At 45.5% G+C, this 17,820-nt stretch overlaps 1 protein-coding gene across 1 annotated transcript in view; it reads left to right on the forward strand.

Annotated features, from left to right (window-relative positions):
* Positions 1–17,820, forward strand: part of cacna1b (neuronal-type voltage-gated calcium channel subunit Cav2.2) — a gene marked incomplete at both ends in the record, with an annotated part of 120,100 nt that overhangs the window by 21,520 nt on the left and 80,760 nt on the right. The window contains 3 exon segments of the mRNA NM_001124629.1: positions 8,145–8,248; positions 11,399–11,514; positions 12,650–12,706. Coding sequence (NP_001118101.1) covers positions 8,145–8,248; positions 11,399–11,514; positions 12,650–12,706 — 277 coding nt within the window.

Raw genomic sequence — 17,820 nt, forward strand, 5'->3', positions numbered from 1 at the left:
CCCACTTCAGTTTGCATGCCGCACCAACAGGTCCACAGACGATACAATCGCCATCTCTCTGCACACTGCCCTATCCCATCTGGACAAGAGAAATACCTATGTAAGAATGCTGTTCATTGACTACAGCTCAGCATTCAACACCATAGTACCCGCCAAGCTCATCATCAAGCTGGAGGCCCTGAGTCTCAACTCTGCCCTGTGCAATTGGGTCCTGGACTTTCTGATGGGCCACCCCCAGGTGGTGAAGGTAGGAAACAACATCTCCACTTCGCTGATCCTCAATACTGGGGCCCCACAAGGGTACATGCTCAGCCCCCTCCTGTACTCCCTGTTCACCCACAACTGCGTGGCCATGCATGCCTCCAACTCAATCATCAAGTTTGCAGACGAGACAACAGTCGTGGGCTTGATTACCAACGACGACGAGACAGCCTACAGGGAGGAGGTGAGGGCATCCGGAGTGGGGTGTCAGGAAAACAACCTCTTACTCCACGTCAACAAAACAAAGGAGATGATTGTGGACTTCAGGAAACAGAAGAAGGAGTACCCCACTATCCACATCGAAAGGACAGCAGTGGAGTTTTTAAAAATTCCTCTGCGTACACATCACAGACAAACTGAAATGGTCCACCCACACAGACAGGGTGGTGAAGAAGGTGCAACACCGCCTCTTCAACCTCAGGAGGCTGAAGAAATTTGGCTTGTCACCCAAACACCTGACACACTTTTACAGATGCGAGAGCATCAATCGAGAGCATCCTGTCGGGCTGTATCACAGCCTGGTACGGCAACTGCACCTCCCTCAACCGCAAGGCTCTCCAGAAGATGGTGTGGTCTGCACCGCATCACTGGTGGCAAACTACCTGCCCTCCATGACACCTACAGCACTCGATGTCACAGGAAGGCCAAAAAGATCAAGGACAACAACCACCCAAGCCACTGCCTGTTCACACCGTTACCATCCAGAAGGCGAGGTCAGTACAGGTGCATCAAAGCTGGGACCGAGAGTCTGAAAAACAGCTTCTATCTCAAGGCCATCAGACTGCTAAACAGCAATCACTAACTCAGAGAGGCTGCTGCTTGCATTGAGACCCAATCACTGGCTGCTTTAATAAATGGATCACTAGTCACTTTAAACAATGCCACTTTAAATAATGCCACTTTAATAATGTTTGAATATCTTACATTACTCATATGCATATACTGTATTTTATGCCATCTATTGCACCTTGCCTATGCCGCTCGGCCATCGCTCATCCATATGTACATATTCTCATTCACGCCTTCAGATTTGTGTGTATTAGGTAGTTGTTGGGGAATTATTAAATTACTTGTTAGATATTACTGCAACTAGAAGCACAAGCATTTCGCTACACTCACATTAACATCTGCTAACCATGTGTGTGACCAATAAGATTTGATTTTGATTTGAAACGTCTAGGGGCAACCCCAGCTCAACCGTGAAATGGTAGGCCACACAAGCTTAGAAAACTGGACCACTGAGTGCTGAAGAGGTCGGCACGTAAAAATGGTCTGTCCATTGCAACACTCACTACCGATTTCTAAACAGCCCCTGGAAGCAACGTCAGCACAATAACTGTTAGTCGGGAGCGTCAGGAAATGGGTTTCCATGGCCAAGCAGCCGCACATGCGCCTAAGATCACCATGCGCAATTCCAAGCATTGGCGGGAATGGTGTAAAGCTCGCCGTCATTGGACTCTGGAGCAGTGTATACTCGTTCTCAGGTGTGAGCCTCTTAGTTTCAGTGACGGGAAAGCGAAGTCCATACAGAAATGGTTAGTCGAGATCAGTGTGGAAGAACTTGACTGGCCTGCACAGAGCCCTGACCTCAACCCCATCGAACACCTTTGGAATGAATTGGAACACCGACTGCGAGCCAGGCCTAATCTCCCAACATCAGTGCCCAAGCTCACTAATGCTCTTGTGGCTGAATGGAAGCAAGTCCCTGCAGAAATGTTACAACATCTAGTGGAAAGCCTTTCCAGAATAGTTATAGGGGCTGTTATAGCAGCAAAGGAGTGACCGAGTCCATATTAATGCCCAGGGTTTTGGAATGAGGTAGTCGCCGAGCAGGGGTCCACATACTTTTGGCCATGTAGTGTATTCACTATAGGTCTCACACCTTTATCTGTTACTGCATCTGTTACTGCATCTGTTACTGCACTATTGATCGTTAGCATACATGAATGTGTTCTGATTAGGTGACGAACCTGGTCCCTATGGGTTAATGACTGAGCTGTTAATTACCCTTGTTTAGCCAGTATCTTCCCCCTGCCACCTTCCCTTAATTGCCCAGTACAAGCCATTGGTCAAGAGGTCTTAGTGTAGGTCTTATCTAATCAATGGAATCCTCACCCTATGGCCAACTCTGGAGAGTAAGATTGATCCAGGAAGTTTTAGGAGGGTAGAGAGGGCACCTAAACTGGAGTGATGTATAATCAAATCTCAGGCCAAAATAAATGCTACAGGCTACCCACTGCATTATTAATATTCTTTGCCACAATCACAATCTGAGGCCTTGTCCCGAATGGCACACTGTCTTCTCAATATAGTGTTCGACATTTGTGACCACTTTTTATATCGTGAATTGGGTGTCATTTGGGATGCACACCGGAAAAATGATGATACAGTTTTTTCATGGAGAGCTCATGCGTAGTTCAAATGACAGGTTCTTGCAGATACAGTACACTTCCTATCTGCGTTAACCTTTATTTTTCATGTTTATTTTTGCCGTGTCTCTATGCACACACACACACACATTAGCACACACTTTTCTTTTCTCATGTTTTTGTTCCTGTAACGGTTTTCTTTAGGTGAAGGAGAAGCGGACCAAAATGCAGCGTGGTGGTTATTCATGTTCTTTAATTTATAAAGACACTATACATGAAATAACTAACAAAACAACAAACGTGCGAAAACCTAAAACAGTCCTATCTGGTGCAAACACAGAGACAGGAACAATCACCCACAAACACACAGTGAAACCCAGGCTACCTAAGTATGATTCTCAATCAGAGACAAATAATGACACCTGCCTCTGATTGAGAACCATACTAGGCCGAAACATAGAAATAACCCAAAACATAGAAAAACAAACATAGACTGCCCACCCAACTCACGCCCTGACCATACTAAATAAATACAAAACAAAGGAAATACAGGTCAGAACGTGACAGTACCCCCCCCCCTCCCCCCCAAAGGTGCGGAACCTTGACCTATAGGGGAGGGTCTGGGTGGGCGTCTGTCCGCGGTGGCGGCTCTGGCGCGGGACGCGGACCCCACTTCACCATTGTCTTAGTCCCCCACCTTGTCCGCTTCCGTGGTCTCCTAACCACGGCGACCCTACTTAATGACCCCACTGGACTGAGGGGCAGCTCGGGACAGAGGGGCAGCTCGGGACAGAGGGGCAGCTCGGGACAGAGGGGCAGCTCGGGACAGAGGGGCAGCTGCTCGGGACAGAGGGGCTCTGGCGCCGCTGGGCTGAGGGGCTCTGGCGCCGCTGGGCTGAGGGGCTCTGGCGCCGCTGGGCTGAGGGGCTCTGGCGCCGCTGGGCTGAGGGGCTCTGGCGCCGCTGGGCTGAGGGGCTCCGGCACCTCTGGGCTGAGGGGCTCTGGCAGATCCTGGCTGACTGGCAAATCCTGGCTGAACGGCGGATCCTGGCTGAATAGCGGATCCTGGCTGACTGGCGGATCTGGAAGATCCTGGCTGACTGGCAGCTCTGGCGGCTCCTTGCAGACTGGTAGCTCTGGCGGCATCCTGCAGACTGCCAGCTCTGGCGGCATCCTGCAGACTGGCAGCTCTGGCAGCTCCTTGCAGACTGGCAGCTCTGGCAGCTCCTTGCAGACTGGCAGCTCCTTGCAGACTGGCAGCTCCTTGCAGACTGGCAGCTTTGAACAGGCGGGAGACTCCGGCAGCGCTGTAGAGGCGGAAGGCTCTGGCAGCGCTAAACAGGCGGGAGACTCCGGCAGCGCTGTAGAGGAGGAAGGCTCTGACTGCGCTGAACAGGCGGGAGACTCCGGCAGCGCTGTAGAGGAGGAAGGCTCTGGCAGCGCTAGATAGGCGGGAGACTCCGGCAGCGCTGGAGAGGAGGAAGGCTCTGGCAGCGCTGGACAGGCGAGGCGCACTGTAGGCCTGATGCGTGGTGCTGGCACTGGTGGTACTGGGCCGAGAACACGCACAGGAAGCCTGGTGCGGGGAGCTGCCACCGGAGGGCTGGTGCGTGGAGGTGGTACTGGGTAGACCGGACCGTGCAGGCGCACTGGAGCTCTTGAGCACCGAGCCTGCCCAACCTTACATGGTTGAATGCTCCCGGTCGCCCTGCCAGTGCGGCGAGGTGGAATAGCCCGCACTAGGCTATGCAGGCGAACCGGGGACACCATGCGCAAGGCTGGTGCCATGTAAGCCGGCCCAAGGAGACGCACTGGAGACCAGCTGCGTAGAGCCGGCTTCATGGCACTTGGCTCAATGCTCACTCTAGCCCGGCCGATACGCGGAGCTGGAATGTACCGCACCGGGCTATGCACCCGCACTGGGGACATCGTGCGCTCCACAGCATAGCACGGTGCCTGCCCGGTCTCTCTAGCCCCCCGGTAAGCACAGGAAGTTGGTGTAGGTCTCCTACCTGGCCTCGCCATACTCCCTGTGAGCCCCCACCCAAGACATTTTTGGGGCTGACTCTCGGGCTTCCTACCGCGCCGCCGTGCTTGTCTCTCCAACTCCATTCTCCGATAACCTTCCGCGCACTGCTCCATCAAATCCCAGGCGGGCTCCGGCACTCTCCCTGGGTCGACCGCCCACCTGTCTATCTCCTCCCAAGTAGTATAGTCCATACTCTTGCTGTCCAAAACGTCCTCCCATGTCCATTCCTCTTTGCGCCGCTGTTGCTGTTGCCCGTTACCACGCCGCTTGGTCATGTTGTGGTGGGTGATTCTGTAACGGTTTTCTTTAGGTGAAGGAGAAGCGGACCAAAATGCAGCGTGGTGGTTATTCATGTTCTTTAATTTATAAAGACACTATACATGAAATAACTAACAAAACAACGAACGTGCGAAAACCTAAAACAGTCCTATCTGATGCAAACACAGAGACAGGAACAATCACCCACAAACATACAGTGAAACCCAGGCTACCTAAGTATGATTCTCAATCAGAGACAACTAATGACACCTGCCTCTGATTGAGAACCATACTAGGCCGAAACATAGAAATAACCCAAAACATAGAAAAACAAACATAGACTGCCCACCCAACTCACGCCCTGACCATACTAAATAAATACAAAACAAAGGAAATACAGGTAAGAATGTGACAGTTCCACTTTAATTTTTAAAAATATATTTTTTTATAGTATTACTGATATTGATTACTCCATTGTTGGGAAAGAGTAAGCAAGAAAGGCAGTTCACTGTACTTGTGCATGTGGCAATAAAAATGTGAATATAAATCAACATGGAATAAGAGAAGTGTGAAACATTACAGCAGACCTAGCTGGATTAGAGTCCAATAATCCACTGGAGCATATCGTACCAATACATTTGATACACTGCCAATTTTGCAGGTTTTCCTACTTACAAAGCATGTAGAGGTCTGTTTTATCATAGGTACACTTCAATTGTGAGAGACGGAATCTAAAACAAAAATCCAGAAAATCACATTGTATGATTTTTAAGTAATTCATTTGCATTTATGCATGAGTATTGCATAAGTATTTGATCACCTACCAACCAGTAAGAATTCCGGTTCTCACAGACCTGTTAGTTTTTCTTTAAGAAGCCCTCCTGTTCTCCACTCATTACCTGTATTAACTGCACCTGTTTGAACTTGTTACCTGTATAAAAGACACTTGTCCACACACTCAATCAAAAAAATTACAGACCTTTACATGCTTTGTAAGTAGGAAAACCTGCAAAATTGGCAGTGTATCAAATACTTGTTCTCCCATTTGTAACTATGAGTACAGAAAAAAAAGGTGCAACTGTCCCGATAGGAGAACCCTGGAAATAACTATTTTCGGTTGCAGGTAGAACCAGAGTTCTACATAGAACCCAAAAGAATTCTACCTGCAACCAAAAATCTTTGTTCTATGGGGACAGCCAAGGAACCCGTTTGGAACCCTTTTTTCTCAGTGTACTGGGAAACTAGTCAGGCAGACAGGCCGATACAGTGCCTTGCAGAAACATTCACCCCCCTTGGCGTTTTTCCTATTTTGTTGCATTACAACCTGTAATTTAAATGGATTTTATTTGGATTCATGTAATGGACATACACAAAATAGTCCAAATGACTAAAAAAAAATTCTACAAAAATTAAAAAAACGGTAAAGTGGTGCGTGCATATGTATTAACCACCTTTGATATGAAGCCCCTAAATAAGATCTGGTGCAACAAATTACCTTCAGAAGTCACATAATTAGTTAGATTGCACACAGGTGGACTTTATTTAAGTGTCACATGATCTCAGTATATTTTCACCTCTTCTGAAAGTCCCCAGAGTCTGCAACACCACTATGCAAGGGGCACCACCAAGGAAGCGGCACTATGAAGACCAAGGAGCTCTCCAAACAGGTCAGGGACACAGTTCTGGAGAAGTACAGATCAGGGTTGGGTTATAAAAACATATCTGAAACTTTGAACATCCCATGGAGCACCATTAAATCCATTATTAAAAAATGGAAAGCCTATGGCACCACAACAAACTTGACAAGAGAGAGCTGCCCACCAAAACTCACAGACCAGGCAAGGAGGGCATTAATCAGAGAGGCAACTAAGATACCAAAGATAACCCTGAAGAAGCTGCAAAGCTCCACAGTGGAGAGTGGAGTATCTGTCCATAGGACCACTTTAAGCCGTACACTCCAAAGAGCTGGGCTTTACGGAAGAGTGGCCAGAAAAAAGACGATTGGTGTTCGCCAAAAGGCATGTGGGAGTCTCCCCAAACATTTGGAAGAACTCTGGTCAGATGAGACTAAAATTGAGCTTTTTGGCCATGAAGGAAAACACTATGTCTGGCTCAAACCCAACACATCTCATCACCCCAAGAATACCATCCCCACAGTGAAGCATGGTGGTGGTGGCAGCATCATGCTGTGGGGATGTTTTTCATCGGCAGGGACTGGGAAACTAGTCAGAATTGAAGGAATGATGGATGGAGCTAAATACAGGGAAATTCTTGAGGGAAACCTGTGTTGGTCTTCCAGAGATTTGAGACTGCTAAAGCTTCACTCGAATGGTTTAAGGGGAAACGTTTAAATCTCTTGGAATGGCCTAGTCAAAGCCCAGACCTCAGACCAATTGAGAATCTGTGGTATGACTTAAAGATTGCTGTACACCAGTGGAACCCATCCAACTTGAAGGAGCTGGAGCAGTTTTGCCTTGAAGAATGGGCATAAATCCCAGTGGCTAGATGTGCCATGCTGATAGAGACATACCCCAAGAGACTTGCAGCTGTAATTGCTGCAAAAGGTGACTCTACAAAGTATTGACTTTGGGGGGTGAATAGTTATGCATGCTCAAGTTTTCTGTTTTTTTTGTCTTATTTCTTGTTTGTTTCACAAGAAAAAATATTTTGCATCTTAAAAGTGGAAGGCATGTTGTGTAAAAATCAATTTTATTTATCAATAAAATAGAAAAAATGCCACAGGGGGTGAATACTTTCGCAAGCCACTGTAGACAGGCAGTCAGACAGCTCCAGACCATTATATAGGCCAGACCTCAGCCTGTCTCTCTCCCAGCAGGGGATTGGCTTGTCAGGCTAGTTTGACTTTCCACAATTTTTTCCAATTGGCTGTTTAGAAACAGTAGTTTGGGGTTGTATTATAACAACCGTGTAATACAACCCCAAGGTCTCTCTGTTCTGCACACGGTACCTGGTGGATCTGATTTGGTGGTTGGTTGACTGACTGTGTGGGAGTGTGTTTACCGGTAAGAAGACATTTATTTTAGTGTTAAGTAGCGTATATTGAAGTTTTTGTGTACAAGCAAGTACAGCAAACATGTCAGATATAGATGTTATGCAGATGTTGTACATTGACCAACTGCAAACATTAAGATACATTTTCTTTGTCTTTCTTTCCCACTCTGTGTGTGTGATTGTGCGTGCGTGCATGCGTGTGTGCGTGCGTGCAGGCTAATGATGCCTCGGGGAACACCTGGAACTGGCTCTACTTCATCCCCCTGATCATCATCGGATCCTTCTTCATGCTCAACTTGGTCCTGGGTGTCTTATCAGGGTAAGTCTGACCAAACATACACACACACACACAAACACACACACAAACACACACACAAACAAACAAACAAACAAACAAACAAACAAACAAACAAACAAACAAACAAACAAACAAACAAATAAAAGGGTTACAAAGTTCTTTAAATATGCTCACACGCACACACATATGCATGCACTCACTCACACATGCACACACACCAACTCTTTCCTTAGGCCCAGATAAAGTTCTGCTTCCCCATAGGAACCCAGTTCTTTCTAGACTAATGACAATGTAAATGGAATGAGCCCTGTTGAGACGGACCCAGTGTGTGTAGAGGAGTGTTTCTCACTGTCAGAGACAATGAGACCGACACCACTGAGTTCAAAGAGAAGAGCAAGGGACACCATTAAGATTAAAGACCTGGCCATTTTAAAACACAGGAGAGAGAGCGAGAGAGTGAGAAGAGAGAGAGAGGGAGATAAAGACAGCAAGTCGGGGGAGGGATGGAGAGAAGGAGAGTGGGAGATTACTAATTTTAGCTGTTTTCAGTGTCATTTCAGTTGAGATGCATTTCCTGTCAGTTGGAGGAATTCAAAATGAATCCGCACACTTTGGTTCGGCTGGCGTCTAGCCGAACGAGTGTGCTCGCATACTCCCTTAAAACACCTTCGCTTGAAAAACAAGAAAAAGCAGCAATAGTACTGTTTGTCCATCTTGAGACGCTGTAACCAAAAATACTGAGAATAAATGAGATCTTAGTTGCACAATTTTACATCTACAGTGCCTTGCGAAAGTATTTGGCCCCCTTGAACTTTGCGACCTTTTGCCACATTTCAGGCTTCAAACATAAATATATAAAACTGTATTTTTTTGTGAATAATCAACAACAAGTGGGACACAATCATGAAGTGGAACGACATTTATTGGATATTTCAAACTTTTTTAACAAATCAAAAACTGAAAAATTGGGCGTGCAAAATTATTCATTATACTTTGTAGCGCCACCTTTTGCTGCGATTACAGCTGTAAGTCGCTTGGGGTATGTCTCTATCAGTTTTGCACATCGAGAGACTGACATTTTTTCCCATTCCTCCTTGCAAAACAGCTCGAGCTCAGTGAGGTTGGATGGAGAGCATTTGTGAACAGCAGTTTTCAGTTCTTTCCACAGATTCTCGATTGGATTCAGGTCTGGACTTTGACTTGGCCATTCTAACACGTGGATATGTTTATTTTTGAACCATTCCATTGTAGACTTTGCTTTATGTTTTGGATCATTGTCTTGTTGGAAGACAAATCTCCGTCCCAGTCTCAGGTCTTTTGCAGACTCCATCAGGTTTTCTTCCAGAATGGTCCTGTATTTGGCTCCATCCATCTTCCCATCAATTTTAACCATCTTCCCTGTCCCTGCTGAAGAAAAGCAGGCCCAAACCATGATGCTGCCACCACCATGTTTGACAGTGGGGATGGTGTGTTCAGCTGTGTTGCTTTTACGCCAAACATAACGTTTTGCATTGTTGCCAAAAAGTTCAATTTTGGTTTCATCTGACCAGAGCACCTTCTTCCACATGTTTGGTGTGTCTCCCAGGTGGCTTGTGGCAAACTTTAAACGACACTTTTTATGGATATCTTTAAGAAATGGCTTTCTTCTTGCCACTCTTCCATAAAGGCCAGATTTGTGCAATATACGACTGATTGTTGTCCTATGGACAGAGTCTCCCACCTCAGCTGTAGATCTCTGCAGTTCATCCAGAGTGATCATGGGCCTCTTGGCTGCATCTCTGATCAGTCTTCTTCTTGTATGAGCTGAAAGTTTAGAGGGACGGCCAGGTCTTGGTAGATTTGCAGTGGTCTGATACTCCTTCCATTTCAATATTATCGCTTGCACAGTGCTCCTTGGGATGTTTAAAGCTTGGGAAATCTTTTTGTATCCAAATCCGGCTTTAAACTTCTTCACAACAGTATCTCGGACCTGCCTGGTGTGTTCCTTGTTCTTCATGATGCTCTCTGCGCTTTTAACGGACCTCTGAGACTTTCACAGTGCAGGTGCATTTATACGGAGACTTGATTACACACAGGTGGATTGTATTTATCATCATTAGTCATTTAGGTCAACATTGGATCATTCAGAGATCCTCACTGAACTTCTGGAGAGAGTTTGCTGCACTGAAAGTAAAGGGGCTGAATAATTTTGCACGCCCAATTTTTCAGTTTTTGATTTGTTAAAAAAGTTTGAAATATCCAATAAATGTCGTTCCACTTCATGATTGTGTCCCACTTGTTGTTGATTCTTCACAAAAAAACACAGTTTTATATCTTTATGTTTGAAGCCTGAAATGTGGCAAAAGGTCGCAAAGTTCAAGGGGGCCGAATACTTTCGCAAGGCACTGTAACTAAGCTGTTTGGTGCAGTATTTCTCAAGTGAAAAAAGTAGCATGAAAACAATTTGTCTGTCGCTGAACACTTAGCTGAAGAATCCCTACTGTTGACCAATGACGACGAAGGGGTGTAGATTTTGGCTACGAATTTTGGCTTGCCTCGAGAATTTGGGGATTTGTACGAACAGCCGAAACCCCCCCCCGAAGACCAAAACGAACAAAAGCGTCACAAAATGACATCATAATATATGCACAAACTGTTCCAAATTGTTTCAGATGGGAAGCATGCCTTTGGGTTCAGGAAGGACAGAAGATATCGAGGACGCACGCACACACAATGCACACACACACACACACACACACAAAACACAAAACAGAGGAGAGCTAGCCATTCACTGAGTAGGAGATTAGGCTTCCCAGAAAATGTCAACATAGCACCTGACCAGAAACATGTAGCCATACTACGTTACTCTTAACAGGATGTCTCCTTGTAGGGCTGATCGGAGACATTGTATGCCTGTGTGTTTGTGCGTGGGTGAATAATGCATCCCATATTAAAAGAGACTAAAGAGAGAAAAACAGGGAAGAAGACATTCATCCATGTCTGTTTCTCTCTGAGTTTGGCCCTTCAAAGAGCACTTTCATGATCCATTCCTCCCAGAGAGGAGAGGAAGAGTGGACCACACACAGAGGCTGAAATGCCATAGAAATGAACCTGTATATTCCAATAGGAGTTTAAAGTGTGTGGGTCCATGTGTGTGTGTCCATATATATGTGTGTGTGTGTGTGTTCACAGGGAGTTTGCCAAAGAAAGAGAGCGTGTGGAGAAGAGGCAGGACTTTCTAAAGCTGCGCAGACAGCAGCAGATAGAGAGAGAGCTGACAGGATACCTGGAGTGGATATGCAAGGCAGGTCAGGCTCACCTCCACTTTTTCTAATCCGTGTGTGTTTTCCACATTTTGTTACATTACAGCCTTATTCTAAAATGGATTAAAACATTTCCCTCATCAATCTACATACAATACCCCATAATGACAAAGCGAAAACAGGTTTTTAGTGTATATTGAGTGACATTTCAGATGTATGTGTATGGGGACAGAGAAAGAGTTAGTTATTTAACTCGTTAGATGATTTGTTAAGCCAAATTTTACTCCTGAACTAATTTAATCTTGACTAAACTAAGGGGCTGAATACTTATGCTTTTTTTAGTTATACACTTCTTTATGATTATAAAAAATAAAAAAAAGCCCCCTTTTTCTCCCCAATTTCGATCTTGTCTCATCGCTGTAACTCCCCAATGGGCTCGGGAGGCGAAGGTCGAGTCATGCTCCAAACCCGCCAAACTTCGCTTCTTAACACCCGCCCGTTTAACCCGGAAGCCAGCTACACCAATGTTTCGGAGGAAACAACATTCAACTGCCGACCGAGGTCAGCCTACAGGCACCCGGCCCGCTACGAGTAGTCGCTAGAGCGCGATGAGCCAAGTAAAGACCCCCCTGGTCAAACCCTCCACCAACCTGGATGACACTGGGACGATTGTGCACAACCCTATGGGACTACCGTTTTAATCCCACTTTGTAACACAATAAAATGTGAAAGAATCCAAGGGGTCTGAATACTTTTGCAAGGCATGTGTGCGTTGTTACTTTAAATGATGGTGATGTGTATGCACTGTACATGGGTATGTAGAGTCTTAGAAAAAAGGGCCCTACCTAGAACCTAAAAGGCTTATTTGACTGTCGCCATAGTAAAACCCTTTGAAGAACCGTTTTTGGTTCCAGGTAAAACCCTGTTGTTCCAGGTAGAACTATTTTCGGTTCCATGTAGAACCTCTTCCAAAGAAAAATCCAGAAGGGTTCTCTCATGGGGACAGTAGAAAAACCCTTTTGGAACCCTTTTTTCTAAGAGTGTACAGTGTGTGTGTGTGTGTGTGTGTGTGTGTGTGAGAGCGCGTGTGAGCGTGTGAGTATGTGTGTGAGTATGTGTGTGAGCATGTGAGTATGTGTGTGTGTGACGTGGTATATAACCCTGTCCTCTCCTGTTCCAGAGGAGGTGCTGCTGGAGGAGGAGGATGAGAACGCGGAGGAGAAGTCCCCTCTGGACGGTGCGTGGTACAAGAGGAAACATAACCTCCCAGGTGAAAAGCGGGCTAGAGGTCCACACTGTGGCCTTTACCATGGTACACTACTGGACTACCATGGTACCTTATGGTAAAACAGGGACAGTTAGATACTATTCACCATTCTCATGAATTAGCCTCGCCCATTTTCAGATTCAGACTATGTTGCACCATGTCATTCTGTGGTATATAAATCGCTCAATTCGATTCATGCCATATTCAGGGTTCCATGAATGTGGTCTGGTTCTCTTTCACCTGGGTTATAGGGAGTAATACACTATTACAATGTGATAGAGTATCAATGAGTGATTACTAAGATCCAGGGAGACTGCTGTAATGAGATGCTTGTCTCATCCTCTCTCTCTATTCGGTCTTTCTCGCCCTCTATTTCTATCCTTTATTTCTTAAACTTTCCATCTATGTATTCCCCTTCACTCCACTCTTCTTGCCCTCTCTTCTTTTTCCCTCTTCTCTGTTGTGGGCGGTTCTCTTCTTGTTCTCTATCACTACCCCCTCTCTCTCTCTTCACCTCTCTCTCTTCTATCCTTCCCTCTTCTTTCTCCCTCTCCCCTTCTCTCTCACTCCCCTCCTCTCTCTTCTCTTTCTCTGTCCTCTTCTCTCCTTCCCTCTTCTTTCTCCCTCTCCCCTTCTCTCTCACTCCCCCTCCTCTCTCTTCTCTTTCTCTTTCCTCTTCTCTCCAACGTGGACGGTTCTTCCTGCTCCATCTGGAGTCCAGTCATGTCCCAGCTGTTACTCCCCCCAGCCCCCTGCAGCCGCATGTTGTGTTATGTCCATACTCTCAGCCAATTAGGTCTGGTGTGGGAGCCAGGGTTAATTAGGGGGATTTAGAGAGATTACTTAATTGGATTAGGGCTGTACGATACATACGCGCACACACAAACACACAAGCACAAATCTACACACACACTCACACACATTTCTCAGGTTAGATGACAGAACTGATGGCTTGTCTACATATTTTGTCTACATCTTCCTTTGTTTAATAACTTAATTACATGATGCAGATTGTTATGCCACTGAATAATATTGTTAAAGTTGAAAATGTTGACGTGGCCAAGGGATATTGAAGTGCAGGTTCAAGTTCTATTGACACATGCACAAGTACAGTCAAATGCTCAACTTGCAAGATCTACACAACAGGCAGTAATCAATGTCAAAATAGTATAATTCATAAAATAACACATTTATATAATAAAGAAAACATGAGAAATAAGAAACGTTTTAAAAGTTTTTACAATGTGCAGGAATACTGGAGTATATGAAGTAGATATGTAATGTTTCCACCTCGCCCATCTGAGTGCAAGCGAGCTAATATAAGACAGGTAAATTGCCGAACCTGACGTTAGGGCTGGAAAATGCCAGTGTACCTGTTTTTACATGACAAATTTGTAAAATAATGTGCGTTTGACACTAGCACCGCCTTAACGCCAGCCGGAAGGGTTTTGTATACTAGTAATATACTAGTGGTAATATATACAGTACCAGTCAAAAGTTTGGACACATACTCATTCAAGGGTTTGAAGACATCAAAACTATGAAAGAACAGATATGGAAACATGTCATGTTAAACAAATCAAAAAAGTGTTAAATAAATGTAAATATATATTTATTTGAGGTTCTTCAAAGTAGCCACCCTTTGCCTTTGACAGCTTTGTACACTCTTGGCATTCTCTCAACCAGCTTTGTACGGAATGCTTTTCCAACAGTCATGAAGGAGTTCCCACATATGCTGAGCACTTGTTGGCTGCTTTTCCTTCACTCTGCGGTCCAACTCATCCCAAACCATCTCAATTGGGTTGAGGTCAGGTGATTTTGGAGACTAGGTCATCTGATGCAGCACTCTATTACTCTCCTTCTTGGTCAAATAGCTCTTACACAGCCTGGAGGCGTGTTGGGTCATTGTCCCTCAACAAACTTCACTGGACATTATGCAAACTGTAAACTACATATCCTGAGAAAATAATGCAAAAATAATTTAGACGGATACGGTGACTGAGTTCATAAGGAAGTGTGTAGGAAATGTAGTACCCACTGTGTCTATTAAAACCTACCCTAACCAGAAACTGTGAATAGATGGTAGGATTCGCGCGAAACTGAAACAAACATCGCATTTAACCATGGTAAGGCGACTGGTAATATGGCAGAATATAAACAGTGTAGTTATTCACCCCGCAAGGCAATCAAACAAGCTAAACGTCAGTATAGAGAGAAAGTGTAGTCTCAATTCAACGGCTCAGACACGAGACGTATGTGGCAGGGACTACAGACAAAAACGGACTACAAAAAGAAAACCAGCCACGTCGCCGAGACCGACGTTTTGCTTCCGGACAGGCTAAACACATTCTTCGCATGCTTTGAGAGTAACACAGTACCACCAACGCAGCCTGCTGCCAAGGACTGTGGGCTCTCCTTCTCTGTGGCCGACGTGAGTAAAACATTTAAACGTGTTAACCCTCGCAAGGCTGCTGGCTTTGACTACATCTCCCTATCCCAGTCTGCTGTCCCTACATGCTTCAAGATGGCCACCATTGTTCCTGTATCCAAGAAGGCAAAGGTAACTGAAGTTAATGAATATCGCCCCGTAGCACTCACCTCTGGTATCATGAAGTGCTTTGAGAGACTAGTCAAGGTTCATATCACCTCTACCTTGTCTACCACCCCCTAACCCACTTCAATTTGCTTACCGGCCAATAGATCCACAGACGATGCAATCAACACCATAGTACCCTCCAAGTTCATCATCAAGCTGGAAGCCCTGGTTCTGAACCCTGCCCTGTGAAACTGGGTCCTGGACTTCCTGACGGGCCGCCCCCAGGTGGTGAAGGTAGGAAACATCACCTCCACTCCGCTGATCCTCAACACTGGGGCACCACAAGGGTACGTGCTCAGCCCCCTCCTGTACTCCCTTTTCACCCATGACTGCATGGCCATGAACGCCTCCAACTCAATCATTAAGTTTGCAGATGAGACAACAGTAGTAGGCTTGATTACCAAAGATGACGAGACAGCCTACAGGGAGGAGGTGAGAGCTCTGGGAGTGTGGTGCCTGGAAAACAATCTCACGCAACGTCAACAAAACGAAGGAGATGATCGTGGAGGTAAGGAAACAGTAGAGGGTGCACCCCCCTATCTACATCAATGGGACCACAGTGGAGAAGGTGGAAAGTTTCAAGTTCCTTGGTGTACACATCACTGACAAACTGAAATGGACCTCCCACACAGACAATGTGATGAAGAAGGTGCAACAGAGCCTCTTCAACCTCAGGAGGCTAAAGAAATTTGGCTTGTCATCTAAAACCCTCACACATCTTTACAGATGAACAATTGAAAGCATCCTGTCGGGCTGTATCACCGCCTGGTACGGCAACTGCACCGCCCGCAACCATAAGGCTCTCCATAGGGTGGTGCGGTCTGCCAAACGCATTACCGGGGGCAAACTACCCGCCCTCCAGGACACCTATAGCACCCGATGTTACAGGAAGACCAAAAAACAAAAGACATCAACCTCCTGAGCCACTGCCTGTTTATCCCGTTATCATCCAGAAGGTGAGGTCAGTACAGTTGCATCAAAGCTGGGGCCGAGAGACTGAAAAACAGCTTCTATCTCAAGGCCTTCAGACTGTTAAACAGCCATCACTAGCACATTTGAGGCTGCTGTCTATAGATACAGACTAGAAATCACTGACTACTTTAAGGAATGGAACACTAGTCATTTTAGTAATGTTTAAGAACCACACATCACTCATCTCATCTATACTGTATTTATACTATTATATGGTATCTTAGTCACATAATAATGTTTACATATCTGGCATTACTCATCTATGATATGTATGTATGATATGTACAGTTGATGTACATACACCTTAGCCAAATACATTTAAATTCCCTGTCTTAGGTCAGTTAGGATCACACTTTATTTTAAGAATGTGAAATGTCAGAATAATAGTTGAGATAGTGATTGTTTTCAGCTTTTATTTCTTTCATCACATTCCCCGTGGGTCAGAAGTTTACATACTCAATTAGTATTTGGTAGCATTGATTTTAAATTGTTTAACTTGGGTCAACCATTTTGGGTAGCCTTCCACAAGCTTCCCACAACATGGTGGGTGAATTTTGGCCCATTCCTCCTGACAGAGCTGGTGTAACTGAGTCAGGTTTGTAGGCCTCCTTGCTCGCACATGCTTTTTCAGTTCTGCCCACAAATTCTCTATAGAATTGAGGTCAGGTATTTGTGATGGCCATTCCAATACCTTTTCTTTGTTGTCCAACTTTGGCAGTATGCTTGGGGTCATTGTCCATTTTGAATACCCATTTGTGACCAAGCTTTAACTTCCTGACTGATGTCTTGAGATGTTGCTTCAATATATCCACATAATTTTCCATCCTCATGATTTGATCTATTTTGTGAAGTGCACCAGTCCCTCCTGCAGCAAAGCACCCCCACAACATGATGCTGCCACCCCCGTGCTTCACGGTTGGGATGGTGTTCTTCGGCTTGCAAGCCTCCCCCTTTTTTCTTCAATCATAATGATGGTCATTATGGCCAAACAGTTCTATTTTTGTTTCATCAGAGCAGAGGACATTTCTCCAAAAAGTACGATCTTTGTCCGCATGTGCAGTTGCAAACCGTACTCTGGCTTTTTTATGGTGGTTTTGGAGCCGTGGCTTCTTCCTTGCTGAGCGGCCTTTCAGGTTATGTCGATATAGGACTCGTTTTACCGTGGGTATAGATACTTTTGTACCTGTTTCCTCCAGCATCTTCACAAGGACCTTTGCTGTTGTTCTGGGATTGATTTGCACTTTTCTCACCAAAGTATGCTCATCTCTAGAAGACAGAACACGTCTCCTTCATGAGCGGTATGACGGCTGCGTGGTCCCATGGTGTTTATACTTGCGTACTATTGTTTGTACAGATGAACACGGTTTCTTCAGGCGTTTGGAAATTGCTCCCAAGGATGAACCAGACTTGTGGAGGTCTACAATTTTTTTTTCTGAGGTCTTGGCTGATTCCTTTTGATTTTCCCATGATGTCAAGCAAAGAGGCACTGTGTTTGAATGTAGGCCTTGAAATACAT

This window comes from Oncorhynchus mykiss, chromosome 5 (genome assembly GCF_013265735.2).
Source record: "Oncorhynchus mykiss isolate Arlee chromosome 5, USDA_OmykA_1.1, whole genome shotgun sequence".
Lineage (NCBI taxonomy): Eukaryota > Metazoa > Chordata > Actinopteri > Salmoniformes > Salmonidae > Oncorhynchus > Oncorhynchus mykiss.